Source organism: Phalangium opilio, unplaced genomic scaffold, assembly GCF_054372755.1.
Source record: "Phalangium opilio isolate 3A_F unplaced genomic scaffold, DU_Popi_V2 ptg000082l_1, whole genome shotgun sequence".
Lineage (NCBI taxonomy): Eukaryota > Metazoa > Arthropoda > Arachnida > Opiliones > Phalangiidae > Phalangium > Phalangium opilio.
The window spans coordinates 10647449-10662377 of record NW_028324189.1 but is presented as its reverse complement, the minus strand read 5'-3'; the positions used below and the strand labels follow the sequence as shown (position 1 = coordinate 10662377).

Sequence of the window (14929 nt, the reverse complement as noted above, 5' to 3'; positions counted from 1 at the left end):
GTTGGTGTTATGCGCGGAAATATGGTAAGGGATTTACAGGAGTTTGTAGAGTAATTCTACCCGAACGCGAGAACCAGAGTTTTGGCGTGCCAAGATGTATCGGTGTTAAGAAAATTGGTAATTGTAGCTAGAAATGAATTATTTTTGGTGCACTGTTTTAAAGAAACACATATTTCGAGTCAAAAATTAAATTTTATATCTCCATTTTGATACAAGGAACACCGTTTTCAAGTTATGATTTGGGGAGTGTTTTAGGGATAACCCCTTAATTAATTAATCAAAAATGTCTTGATTAGAATCAAGACCTAAAAAGTATCGATAAGACTGAGGGTATCACTTGTCTGAAGGATCAGATATTAATTTTTCTTTTTAATTGAAACTTAAATGCATGCTTAAGAAAAAACAACGTTCCATTACCGTTTTCCGTTGAAATAAATTATTTTACTGGTAATCAATTTCAAAAATTTACTTATCTCGGCTTTTCGACCACAATTCCATTCCCCGAAAACATTTTATCATTACATTAATTACTTTTGGGAGAGTACGTGTATGGTTTTGCGTTTTAAAAGGTTCCTAAAGACGTTACATCCCCATTCGTGACCGGCACTCTTCGCAGTGGAACATTATAATTATTCTAAAACCAATGGCGCCAAATTCAATAGGGACAGTAACATCATAGTAGTTATAACGAACAGAAAGTCAAGAGAATGGCACCGGTAATGAGCAGCAAAAAGAGAGGAAAGTTTGCTTCAAGGTAGCAGAGGGACATGGTAGTGAAAATAGTAATCTAGAATTTTGTTCGTTCAAACCTTAATATATCATGTAAAATTCAAGTGAGGAGGCGGCACTACCTAGAAAGATCTATTTTGGCAGATAACAGCGAAAAAATTATGTTCTACACACACTGGGACTATGGGAGAGTTTCTGGGCCGCAGGTCGCACATGATGAAATTTCAACTTCAGTTTACATCAATTTTCCCTGGTAACTTTTAAAAGGTTGTTGTCATGGCTAAACAGACCGCTATTACAGCTTTTTATTGTTTTCAAGGTTTTTTTGACACGTTATCTCCCAAAAGTAATTAATGTAATGATAAAATGTTTTCGGGGAATGGAATTGTGGTCGAAAAGCCGAGATAAGTAAATTTTTGAAATTGATTACCAGTAAAATAATTTATTTCAACGGAAAACGGTAATGGAACGTTGTTTTTTCTTAAGCATGCATTTAAGTTTCAATTAAAAAGAAAAATTAATATCTGATCCTTCAGACAAGTGATACCCTCAGTCTTATCGATACTTTTTAGGTCTTGATTCTAATCAAGACATTTTTGATTAATATCTGTTCCTTCAGTCTTCATTTTAATTAAGAATGTTAAGAAACTGTATTACATTTTCAAAATCTGCACTAAGCAGAAACATATATAAAGGGGACCATAACTTTAGCTCAATCAGACATTTAGTTATAATGATACTTCAAAAAAAAAAGTAAATCAATAAAAGTTTGTATTCTTATTGTAATTAACATAATACAATTTTTACCAATCATTTATTGAAACGCGATGCGCCCCCCTAAAAATTCCAGAAATAGGACCAAATTGACAATTTTACAAAATTTTTAAAAATGCTGATTTATGTCCGTTTAACATTTAGCTCAAAATTGTCATAAGCCCAATATGAAATTCGGATATCCTTAAAACTTCATAAAGACGATCCGAGATTGTCAATTTCAAACCTTTTTGCAGCATAAACTAACGTCTGTTTAATATTAAGCTTAAAACCTTAAACAATATATAGTCAGGGCTACCCTAAAAGTTCAAGCGCCCACAAGTACCCACAAGTACCTAAAAGTACCCACAAGTACCTACAAGTACCCACAAGTACCTACAAGTACCCTCAAGTACCCACAAGTACCTACAAGTACCCACAAGTACCTACAAGTACCCTCAAGTACCCACAAGTACCTACAAGTACCCACAAGTACCCACATGTACCTACAAGAACCCACAAGTACCCACATGCACCCACAAGTACCTACAAGCACCCACAAGCACCCACAAGTACCTACAAGTACCCACAAGTACATACAAGTACCCACAAGTACCTACAAGCACCCACAAGCACCTACAAGTATCCACAAGCACCTACAAGCACCTACAAGCACCCACAAGTACCCACAAGTACCTACAAGTACCCACAAGTACCTAAAAGTACCCACAAGTACCCACAAGTACCTACAAGTACCCACAAGTACCTACAAGTATCCACAAGTACCCACAAGTACCCACAAGTACCCACAAGTACCTACAAGTACCTACAAGTACCCACAAGTACCTACAAGTACCCGCAAGTACCTACAAGTACCCGCAAGTACCCACAAGTACCTACAAGTACCCACAAGTACCTACAAGTACCCACAAGTACCTAAAAGTACCCACAAGTACCTAAAAGTACCCACAAGTACCCACAAGTACCTACAAGTACCCACAAGTACCCACAAGCACCCACAAGCACCCACAAGCACCCACAAGTACCTACAAGCACCCACAAGTACCCACAAGTACCTACAAGTACCAACAAGTACCCACAAGTACCCACAAGTACCAACAAGTACCCACAAGTACCAACAAGTACCCACAAGCACCCACAAGTACATACAAGTACCCACAAGTACCTACAAGCACCTACAAGCACCCACAAGTACCCACAAGTACCTGCAAGTACCCACAAGTACCCACAAGTACCCACAAGTACCTACAAGTACCCACAAGTACCTACAAGTACCTACAAGTACCCACAAGTACCCACAAGTACCTACAAGTATCCACAAGTACCCACAAGTACCTACAAGTACCTACAAGTACCCACAAGTACCTACAAGTATCCACAAGTACCCACAAGTACCTACAAGTATCCACAAGTACCCACAAGTACCTACAAGTGCCTACAAGAACTCACAAGTACCTACAAGTGCCTACAAGAACTCACAAGTACCCACAAGTACCTACAAGTACCCACAAGTACATACAAGTACCCACAAGTACCTACAAGCACCCACAAGCACCTACAAGTATCCACAAGCACCTACAAGCACCTACAAGCACCCACAAGTACCCACAAGTACCTACAAGTACCCACAAGTACCTAAAAGTACCCACAAGTACCCACAAGTACCTACAAGTACCCACAAGTACCTACAAGTATCCACAAGTACCCACAAGTACCCACAAGTACCCACAAGTACCCACAAGTACCTACAAGTACCTACAAGTACCTACAAGTACCCACAAGTACCTACAAGTACCCGCAAGTACCTACAAGTACCCGCAAGTACCCACAAGTACCTACAAGTACCCACAAGTACCTACAAGTACCCACAAGTACCTAAAAGTACCCACAAGTACCTAAAAGTACCCACAAGTACCCACAAGTACCCACAAGTACCTACAAGTACCCACAAGTACCCACAAGCACCCACAAGCACCCACAAGTACCTACAAGCACCCACAAGTACCCACAAGTACCTACAAGTACCAACAAGTACCAACAAGTACCCACAAGTACCCACAAGTACCAACAAGTACCAACAAGTACCCACAAGTACCAACAAGTACCCACAAGCACCCACAAGTACATACAAGTACCCACAAGTACCTACAAGCACCTACAAGCACCCACAAGTACCCACAAGTACCTGCAAGTACCCACAAGTACCCACAAGTACCCACAAGTACCCACAAGTACCTACAAGTACCCACAAGTACCTACAAGTACCCACAAGTACCTACAAGTACCTACAAGTACCCACAAGTACCCACAAGTACCTACAAGTATCCACAAGTACCCACAAGTACCTACAAGTACCTACAAGTACCCACAAGTACCTACAAGTATCCACAAGTACCCACAAGTACCTACAAGTATCCACAAGTACCCACAAGTACCTACAAGTGCCTACAAGAACTCACAAGTACCTACAAGTGCCTACAAGAACTCACAAGTACCCACAAGTACCCACAAGTATCACAAGTACCCACAAGTACCAACAAGTACCCACAAGCACCCACAAATACATACAAGTACCCACAAGTACCTACAAGTACCCACAAGTACCTACAAGTACCCACACGTACCTACAAGTACCCGCAAGTACCCACAAGTACCTACAAGTACCCACAAGTACCCACAAGTATCCACAAGTACCCACAAGTATCCACAAGTATCCACAAGTACCCACAAGTATCCACAAGTATCCACAAGTACCCACAAGTACCCACAAGTACCCACAAGTACCCACAAGTACCTACAAGTACCCACAAAAACCTACAAGTACCTACAAGTACCCACAAGTACCTACAAGTACCCACAAGTACCCACAAGCACCCACAAGTACCCACAAGCACCCACAAGCACCCACAAGCACCCACAAGTACCCACAAGCACCCACAAGCACCTACAAGCACCCACAAGCACCCACAAGTACCTACAAGTACCCACAAGCACCCACAAGTACCTACAAGCACCCACAAGTACATACAAGCACCCACAAGTACCCACAAGTACCTACAAGTACCCACAAGTACCCACAAGTACCTACAAGTACCCACAAGTACCTACAAGTACCCACAAGTACCCACAAGTACCTACAAGTACCCACAAGTACCTACAAGTACCTACAAGTACCCACAAGTACCTACAAGTACCCACAAGTACCTACAAGTACCTACAAGTACCTACAAGTACCCACAAGTACCTACAAGTACCCACAAGTACCTACAAGTATCCACAAGTACCTACAAGTATCCACAAGTACCCACAAGTACCTACAAGTACCTTCAAGTACCCACAAGTACCTACAAGTGCCTACAAGAACTCACAAGTACCCACAAGTACCCACAAGTACCTACAAGCACCCACAAGTACCCACAAGTATCACAAGTACCCACAAGTACCAACAAGTACCCACAAGCACCCACAAGTACATACAAGTACCCACAAGTACCTACAAGAACCCACAAGTACCTACAAGCACCCACAAGTACCTACAAGCACCCACAAGTACCTACAAGCACCCACAAGTACCCACAAGTACCCACAAGTACCCACAAGTACCTACAATCACCCACAAGTACCTACAAGTATCCACAAGTACCTATAATCACCCACAAGTACCTACAAGTATCCACAAGTACCTACAATCACCCACAAGTACCTACAAGTATCCACAAGTACCTACAATCACCCACAAGTACCTACAAGTATCCACAAGTACCTACAATCACCCACAAGTACCTACAAGTATCCACAAGCACCTACAATCACCCACAAGTACCTACAAGTATCCACAAGCACCTACAACCACCCACAAGTACCTACAAGCACCCACAAGTACCCACAAGAACACACAAGTACCTACAAGCACCCACAAGAACCCACAAGTACCCACAAGAACCCACAAGTACCTACAAGCACCCACAAGAACCCACAAGTACCTACAAGCACCCTCAAGAACCCACAAGTACCTACAAGCACCCTCAAGAACCCACAAGTACCTACAAGTACCCACATGTACCCACAAGAACCCACATGTACCCACAAGAACCCACATGTTCCACAAGTACCTACAAGCACCCACAAGTACCTACAAGCACCCACAAGTACCCACAAGTACCTACAAGCACCCACAAGTACCCACAAGTACCTACAAGCACCCACAAGTACCTACAAGCACCCACAAGTACCCACAAGAACCCACAAGTACCCACAAGAACCCACAAGTACCCACAAGTACCCACAAGAACCCACAAGAACCCGGGCAAAGCACCTACAAGAGCTCAAACGCCATGTTTTTCTTGATAATATCCCTCTGACGAAGTGCATCACAACAAAAACGCCGTAAGTCCAACATAAAAAATTAGGGCTAAAATGCGTGTCTCTTACAGTGGTAAAACGCCGTAATTCCAATACCCAAAACAACGTAAGTCAAAGTATGTGTTAATAATGATAAAAATCAATACTTAAACTTAATTTATCTTAATGAAACTAAGAAAAGGCACATCTATGGACTGTTATCTTTCATTTAAGATGGTTCCCAAACGTAACGAATGAATAGTTTTCTTTATACACGATCGCAATTAAGGTCATTTTTCAAAAAAATCCCATGTTATCTCTATGGAACAATATAGTATCTTTCACCAAATGTCTTAATAATTTTATGGATTCTAAAACCACCCTTAACAACTTTTTTCATTATAGAATTAACTATTAGTTGGATCTCTTTGAAATTTTAACCACAAAAGTAGGGCCCAAATTTTAGTTCACTGGCAAAATTTCAAAGCGGCAAACACAATACGAAAAAAGTTACAGCCAATCAAAGAACCCTCCTTTAGCATTAGAGGGAGTATCAAGTCTTATCTAAGAGAGCGACCGCTCTCCTAGAATTTAATTAGCAATCATTAATTTAATGAACCCTTAATTAAATTTAAGGGGTCATCAATAAAATAGTAAAAACATAACTTGAAAATGGTAAAATAGAGATAGAAGTTCCATTTTCGACTCAAAATTGATTTCCCAAAGACAATCCACCTCAATTTATATCAGACTTAAAAAATCAAGAACACCATGTAAAGTTCTTACACGTATTTCAACTTTGGGTTAAGTGGAGGTTCATACCTACGAGTTTTAACGGTCAAAATTGACCATATCTTAACTCTCTCTCTCTAGTTGGGAAAAACCTCGATAATTAAAAATAACTTAATATTTTATTAGGTAGGTTATGTCAACGAACGGGTAAGGCGTTTGTGGGTAGGAATTGAAACCTTTTTAAAAAAATACCATGAGTGGCCTTTCGGAAGTTAATTTTTTTGGGGCGCCCACAGTTCGCTAAAATTGGCGCCAAAAATTCGCCCACGGTTGACCATTGCGTGCTAGAACGAGTTTGAGTTTTAAAAGTGTTTTTAATCCATAAAGAAACTTACGTAAGTTCACCAGAAAAAAAATTATAAATTCTTTAAAAAAAGCTTTTGATTTAAATACAAGTTGGGAAAACCAAAATATTACCTCTCCGAGTCAAGAGGTCTACTACTACAAAGTTATTTACCTAGATATGGAATTATTTCTCTTTTTTTGAAGTAAAAATTTTCGAAATATTGAAGCAGTATTCCAAGCATAGCGAATATACAGTAAAGCAGACGACATTTTACATCCAATAAGGATAAATCTTGGACCCATGGAAATCAGTTAATGGCAAAAAGAACAGGAAATGAAGTCTACGCTTCAGCTGTTTACCCTATATTCTGATAGCTACATTCACAACTGGTTAGCAGTGTAAACACTATCGTCTCGTCTCACCTAAACAATATTCTTAGTTTGCCAACATGAGTGTTAACGTTAAATAATTAACTTATGATAATACCAAAGCTAAATTGTAGCTAGACGCACTGATAGTCAATGCGCACCATAAAGAGAATAAAAACTCTGTAGCTTAGCCCTACTAATCTAATTGCCAACATGATCTTTTCTTCTATTATAAAATCTTAACCTGATTATTTAAGAGTGTATTTAACTTTCGGCTCACTCTGAACCGTTCATGTCTCTTCATTTCAGACACGAAAATCAAAACCCAAAGTTTACATCACCTCAGGCCTCAATTATTTACTCTATATTTCACTAAGATATACCCGCCGGAGTCTAGTTCTTAGCTTTCTTCATAAAATTACTAAACCAAGGATTATTCTATATACAGATGTAGTATAGCTTTAGTAATTTATAAACAGCCATTTCAAATAATAATATTAGTAAAACTCTTTGGAATATTAAAATGAAACAGAGCTTTAAAGACACCAAAGCACTAAATGCATCATAATTACGAAAAATATTTCATCATATTCACTTTATATTAAGGATAAAGGGAATATTATGGTTCTGTAGGATTTCTTTACACATCAAAACAAAACGAACTTCTAACGCAGCGCACTGCGGCACTAGTGTAATAACGGACGGACACACACAGACAATAACATAGACTGCTTTTTAACCATTTCCGTATTAATTTTGAATTGAGAAACAAGATTATCTTAAATATTAAAATAAATATAATTAATATTTAATATTTTCTTCGTTAGTTATTCGCTTTATTGAACGTTACATCGTTTTAAAAAAGAACAATTAAACATTCTTGAGAGACCTGACTAATATTGGCGTTTGAAATGAAGCATACGCCCGTTGCGTCGCCTTACTCAAATAGGTAGTATATAAGGGTTTCGAATCGCAGCTATGGATAAGAACATCGCAATTGCGTGAACCTTGGCGGAAGACCCCGTCAATGGAAGGCTAGACGTTTCTCGTAACCCTAGCCGATCGCCGCGTATGTCTTAACCTTAAGGATGATGGTGGTGTTAGAAGCCAGGTGTGCAGACTGGTGTCCATGTGGGATGGACAAAGAATAGAAGATGGTGGTGTTTAGAAGCCAGTAAGTACAGACTGGTGTCCATGTGGGATGGACAAAGAATAGAAGATGGTGGTGTTTAGAAGCCAGTAAGTACAGACTGGTGTCCATGTGGAATGGACAAAGACGAGAAGGAGGTGGTGTTTAGAAGCCAGTAAGTACAGACTGGTGTCCGTCCATGTGGAATGGGCGAAAAACTAGAAGATGGTGGTGTTTAGAAGCCAATAAGTTCAGACTAGTGTCCATGTGGGGTGGACAAATGAACAGAGTTGTTAAACAGGCAATGGAGTAATAGCCTGTAAGTCGAATACAATTTCCGGGACTGTAAATGCGGTCTGGAAATTGAATATACGTTTGCTCCGATTTGCAAACTGCGAACGCGGTCACGTGGGTGTAACAACGGACAGACAGACACACAGACAGACACACAGACACACAGACACACAGACACGTCGAAATTAGAACCTCTCCGTGACATACGTCACTCGGAGAGGTAAAAAGATATATATTTATGATCGAAGATAATTTAGCCAGATTGCAAGTTCAATATTTCTAAGTATAAAATCGGGTCTAACGCACCATTATTGAACCTTATCATCAAAATTACGCTATTATATATTTTTTCCATATGAATAGAATATATATTTTTTGAAGTAAAAAAAACCCCGGTTATGTTTGAATATACTATTAAAGTTAACCATCGCGTTAGCTAATGCGATTCTTGAAAAAGGTCCATAGTTTAAAATCGTTCAAAACCATCTTTAAGACCCATTCGATTTTATTTTGAAAGTTTTAAACACGGTTGAATGATTAGAAAAATGAATTACTATAGATTATCTAAAAATATTTTCTTAGTTCTTGTATACGAGATTCATGGGAATTTTTCAAGAAACAAATTTTTGTCTGTAATTTTAAAATAATTTAGATTTATAAAAGTAAAATACTTTTTAGCGTGTAAAATTCCTTTCATTATGCAAATTAAATTAGTAGTGTTTGTTTAAAGGGAGATTGAAATTTGTTTTAAAAAATATTCTATTTTTTATCATTGTATTTATTATATATTTTTATATATATTATAAATAATTATCTGATAAGTCTAGCTGGCATAAATTAAGTGGGGATGTTCCTTGGATAAATACGGTTTTGAGTCGAAAATTTAATTTCTATCTCCATTTTGATTGCCATATAAGGGACACTGTTTTCAAGTTAAGATTGTTCAGAGTATTTAACGAATGGCCCCTTAAACTTAATTAAGAAACTGATTAAGACAATGATTGCTATTTTAATTAATTAAGGGGTCATCCCTAAAACACCCATCAAATCATAACTTGAAAACAGTGACCCGGACAACAAAATGGAGATAGAAATTACATTTTCAACTCAAAATCATCCAAAGAACATCCCGCTTAACTTATAGCAGACACACCATATCATATATATATATATCACAAAAAATAAATACCGTTAGTTAAAACAATATACTTTTTTAAAAAAAAAGCTATACTAGCTAAATGTATATCTACTTGAAACAAAACACAGCAGAGATGATAGATACACTGTCTTTTTCTCTTTATTACATACTTTTTTCAATGTGGGATTCTACCTTAAGAGATTATATAAAACAAGAGTACATTTCCTGGTGCGAGGGTTGTATCTCCGAACGTTGAAGTTCCGGTAGTTGAACTTTCTCAAATTAAGTTTTCGTACCCATACAAAAACGGAAATTAACAGTGCGTTCTCTCTCTCTCTCTATCTCTTGTGTCACTCTCTAAAACCCCATCCCCCTTATCCGTTATTCGTTTGAGAATTGTTTTTACACAATTAGATACATCCTCCGTAATCAAAGGGCGGATAAAACCTCAAATACTTCAAGCAAAATGTATGAAATCAAAATATAAGAATTAAATAATTCATCATCCCTTGGAAACAAAACAATCAGGCAGCGATTAAATCGTAATTTGTAACGCGGAATGGGTGTCCGTAAAACATAGAGTAATTAAATTACGATGTACATGTATATACATTTGCTATGTATAATTAATTTTTACGATTGTATATACGTTAATTTATTTATTTTTTTCTCAACACCAAATTTAAGTAAACAAAAAAATACTGTATAATATCCTCGAGGCAACCCTTGGGTACTTAAAAATTACACTTATGTAACTTAAGTTTAATTTTGGAATGTATAATATGGGAATTCGTATATACTTTTGGGAACCATCCCCCCTGTGGGAACCGAAAGTTCTGCAAATGATATACAGAAGAAAAAATGAAAAAAAAAGTTCAGTTCTTTTTTGACAAAACTTATTTTCTTTTTTATTATTATTATTTAAGAAGTTGTGAAAAGTATCTTCTTTTTAAATAAAATTAAACAAAATTACTTAGACCTATAATTTAACTTTTTTTTTTTAATTTTTTTTACCGAAATATTCAGTGTGGAATTTTTACATTATATCGAAATCTCGAAAGATGTTTACGGTTAAACGATTTTGCGGAAGTTACGCAACGTTGCACTTGCCATTTGCTTGCTGCATCTTATAAGTGAATGTCTTCTTGTAGAATTGTACTATTGTACAAATTAAGTTGAATTTATTTATTTCCAAAATAAAAAAAGGAAAGAAAATAAAAAACACACCACCAAATTTTGACTTTTGACGTCAATATGAGACGTCTATCATTCATTTGCAGATTATTGCAAATGGGGGCCGAATTAAAATTGTTTATTTCAAACGAATTCGATTAAAAGGACTAAGACGATGGCTAAAATGATCACAATCGCTAGTGCCGCGATGAACAGGTGTTTAGGCATGCACAATATTAAATTTGTTTTTGATGGTAATTCGTCGACTCGAATCAAAATAACTTGGTCCTAAAAAATTTTATTTGTAAATTTAAATTTTACATAGGCCTAGTTAAATGGGCCATGTTAGGCATCTATCTACAAAATTAAAGCAGGGATAGATTTAATTTTAGAAGTAGGAATGGAGAACAGAGTAATCTGGGCGCGCGTCAAAGTCCCGCACCCCCTGCCACGGGACGGGGGGGGGGTTATGAAAGAAGAGGCGGCGGGTCATAGCGACAGAGGTAAAAAGGAATTACGTCACTATTTTTCGCCGTCCCCATCAGCAACGTCATCAAAACGTAGTTTAAGTGAGCCAATAAGATAATTTAAACTTTTCGTTACGTGTTGGAGGGAGGGGCTCTATACTGGACTATGAGTCGGACTGAAGTAAATACTGTTCTCCATTCCTACTTCTAAAATTAAATCTATCCCTTATTAAAGACTACTAGCAGCTAAGACAACTTAATTGTTAGGCCTATCAAGTTCTCTACTACGTCATCTGGTTCACAGACTTAAACTCAATTGCTCATAACTTTAATATTGTAGATAGAAACATGGTTCCACTTTTCATTATTTTATATGCTACTCCATATAAAAAATAGACGAAAATTTAGCCTCATAGTTATGTTACACACCCCATAGTGACCATTTTCAGTCGTATCATCAATGAGAGAATCATCAATACGAAAGGTCAAGTAAAGATCACCCTTTTTATAGTTGTCGAAAAAATCTGGCAAACCTTCGCCTTCAACTTTCATTCGAAAGCCATCGTATATTGGCCCTAGATTATTAATATTTCAAATGGCTAAGTAGCTATAATACAAAGATTAGTAGAAAAGATGCTTTTCAAGGGGGAGGGGCACAGTGTCTTCTGCTTAACATGGGGCTAAGAAGTAATATCAGGATGGTATGTGAACTCAAAGACGTTACAGTCCCACAAAGTTCATCGTCTTTGTTGTAAACATACCCATCAATGTTCAGTCTTAATAAAACCAAGAAGCGATATCTAGTTTATTAGGGAGAAGGTATAAGATGCCTAAATATTCGCGCGCCATATTCCCAGTCCCCCTTTCAAAATACAAGGGGGACGTAAAAGGAGGCCGGGCTATTTCACCTCTCCTCAGTCGGAGAATACGTAATTTTCGTCATCCGCGTCACGTTGACGCAGTTTTCAAGAACCAATGAGATGCTGGTTGTAATTTAGAGGCGGGGATTAACTCCGGAGTCCGGACCTACGTTTGGACTGGAGAGAAAGCTGTAAATGTGGCGAATTTATACCTGCTACCTAATAAACTGATATCACTTCTTGATAAAACCAAGTGGTCAACACACTATCAATGACATTTGAAAAAGGGTATTGTATTTTAAGGTAATTCTTACCCTTTTTGTACGTTATAAATATTCTCCGTCTATCATAACCACTAGACATATCCAAAGTTTCGAGAGATTTATGAAACCCGTTTCTGGCTTCTTTACTACTTATAAATACGGTTCTTTCCAAATCCCCCGAACCAACGATAGTGAAAACGTCGTGGTTTAATATTTTGACCACAAATATTAGATCACCAGGTAGACTATTGTCATCAAAATTGCCCTCTCCAATCAAGAGAATTGATTGGTTATTCACAATGCCTTAATATATATTAAAGTGTAAATAAAAATACTAAGTATACAGAGTCATAGACCACTCGATCCGCGAGTCGCGTGATGCGGGTGGCTATGACAGAATTTAAGAAATACTGAAAAACGTGTTAGAAAACGTCACGTGAAATCTTCCAAGTTTTGCACGTGCTTTGAAATAAGGCTGTACACGTTTTTCGGTAACTTTCACAAATTGTGACATGAAAACCTTTTTTAACATCAACTTTAATTGTTTTGGTCACTTTTCGTGTTTGACCGCCACACCGAGAGCACCGGTTTTTAGGAAGTAATCCTGTAGATTTAATGATTTAATTAAATCAAGTAATTAAGTTAATTTTAAGGGTATACCATAGTGATATGAACACGGTACGGTCACCGTGACATCGACGGTTTTAACCGCGCCATTATACGCTTCATCTAATGTTATTTCTAAAGTTTCTGTGAGTGGTTCAGCCTTTTCAGTTGGAATCTCATACTTCAATATTTCGAACAAATCATTCCAAGTAAAGTCCCTGTTTCCCAAGTCATCTTTAGGTAGAACACCTTGATCGTACAGGCGCCGTTTCTCGGGGTCAATTAGAATCCTGTACGCCAGGTCAATTTTTTTGAACTATTTGAACAGGTGCAGATCATAAATGCAGAAGAATTTAGTATTATTTTAAAATTACTTTACAGGTTTTAATTTTTTACGTTAGGGCTAAGGTAAGGGCTAGAAGATTACAACCTGACCCTATTGGACCTAACCTAATCTGAATCTATGCTATGAATACCATGGGGGCCAGGTTGAGGTCTTATCCCCAAGGTAGGGTCAATTTCGACTAAACGTTACAGGAAACCTGTACCCAGGGATTCTATAAGGACTAGAGATGTGATAATTACCCTTAATTAACCACGTAACGGAGTAAATTATTAATTTAAACAGTGTCTTAATTTTTCAATTTATATTTTAATTAAATAATTGGCTATCTTTTATGTCAATAATCTACCAACAAAACGTTAATCAAAATTTCAAGAAGTTAAATTTAACTTAGTTTATCTAAAACTAAAGGTATAATTTCGCATCGCTACCTAGGATTGAGAACATATGGGCCTTAGTCACGTAGAAACGTTATTTAATGAAATCTTCACCACGCTTAAATTGCGGTTTGAATCTTACTTCTTCAAGTCCGTTTTCATTTTTGTCAGGATGATATTTTCTGGCTAAACTATGATACGATTTTCGTAAATCCGATACCTTGCAGTTCGGTTGAACACCCAAAATATCGTAATAACTATGCATCTTACGTCCCTAACATTGCAAATATGGTTGACGGTAAATGCAGACTTAATCGTTATACGCCTACTGATAAAGGTTTCTGTATATAAACCCCATAATGAACTTTAGATTTTTCAAGAGCTGATAAGACGCGGACGTTTAAGATAACGTGAGATTTAAGGTATTAATTATTATTACCCAGCAGGTTTTATTCCTTACGAAACTGTTTCTTGAACATGAACTAAAACTAAGATGTTGAAAAGGTGGTTTTTTCTCTAAACTGTTGCCTTAAGTTTATAAGATATGTTCCATAAGTATATGACACGTCCTATACTTCCTAATGCTACAGAGTACAGACTTGCAGCTCGAACTAGTTCGAGAACGACAAGCGAAAATTGAAGTCCTACACTCGGTTAATTTTGCAGGACTTCCATTTAGGTCCTATTTAATCTGCATTACTAAGCCTTTGACAGCGCCTCACCAGGTGTATTCGCTTTACCTCACTTCTATGACCTACCTCATTCACTTCATGACACGCTCCAGTTTGTAACCAGTGACAAACGTATGGTCAACATATCTTATGAATTTACACTGTTGCGAAAGCCAAACTATACTTTGCAAGGAACGCAAGTACTTTCGAAAAAAGTGATCAGTCAGTGATCACTTGTCACTGAACTAAATTTAAAGATTATAAAGTCGTTATTAAAAACACGGAAATTAATTTCTTATTAAATAAATAAATACATCC

At 37.5% G+C, this 14929-nt stretch overlaps 1 protein-coding gene and 2 long non-coding RNA genes across 3 annotated transcripts; 2 read left to right on the top strand and 1 right to left on the bottom strand.

The window, feature by feature from the left end:
- The first annotated feature begins 628 nt into the window (after positions 1 to 628).
- On the top strand, positions 629 to 1529 carry LOC149651575 (uncharacterized). Its single transcript, XR_016371270.1, has 2 exons — positions 629 to 770; positions 835 to 1529. It is a non-coding gene; the product is annotated as an uncharacterized LOC149651575 (long non-coding RNA).
- A 5498-nt stretch (positions 1530 to 7027) lies between these two features.
- Positions 7028 to 7490, top strand: LOC149651574 (uncharacterized). Its single transcript, XR_016371269.1, has 2 exons — positions 7028 to 7124; positions 7207 to 7490. It is a non-coding gene; the product is annotated as an uncharacterized LOC149651574 (long non-coding RNA).
- Positions 7491 to 11168: 3678 nt separating this feature from the next.
- On the bottom strand, positions 11169 to 14205 carry LOC149651573 (dnaJ homolog subfamily A member 2-like). Its single transcript, XM_089846956.1, has 6 exons — positions 14083 to 14205; positions 13275 to 13536; positions 13135 to 13218; positions 12666 to 12917; positions 11921 to 12066; positions 11169 to 11312 (listed from the first exon to the last, which is right to left on the bottom strand). The coding sequence occupies exons 1-6, from the start codon at positions 14203 to 14205 to the stop codon at positions 11169 to 11171; spliced, it is 1011 nt and encodes a 336-aa protein (XP_089703082.1).
- Positions 14206 to 14929: the final 724 nt, after the last annotated feature.

Bases quoted from the DNA above. Each gene is read 5' to 3' on its own strand.
- LOC149651573 (XM_089846956.1), bottom strand. From the start codon at position 14,205: ATGCATAGTTATTACGATATTTTGGGTGTTCAACCGAACTGCAAGGTA. The intron at 12,918-13,134 runs GTTTTCATGTCA...ATATATATTAAG, and splicing joins TAAAGTTGATGTTAAAAAAG to GCATTGTGAATAACCAATCA. The intron at 12,067-12,665 runs GTAAGAATTACC...TTAATAATCTAG, and splicing joins ATTTATAACGTACAAAAAGG to GGCCAATATACGATGGCTTT.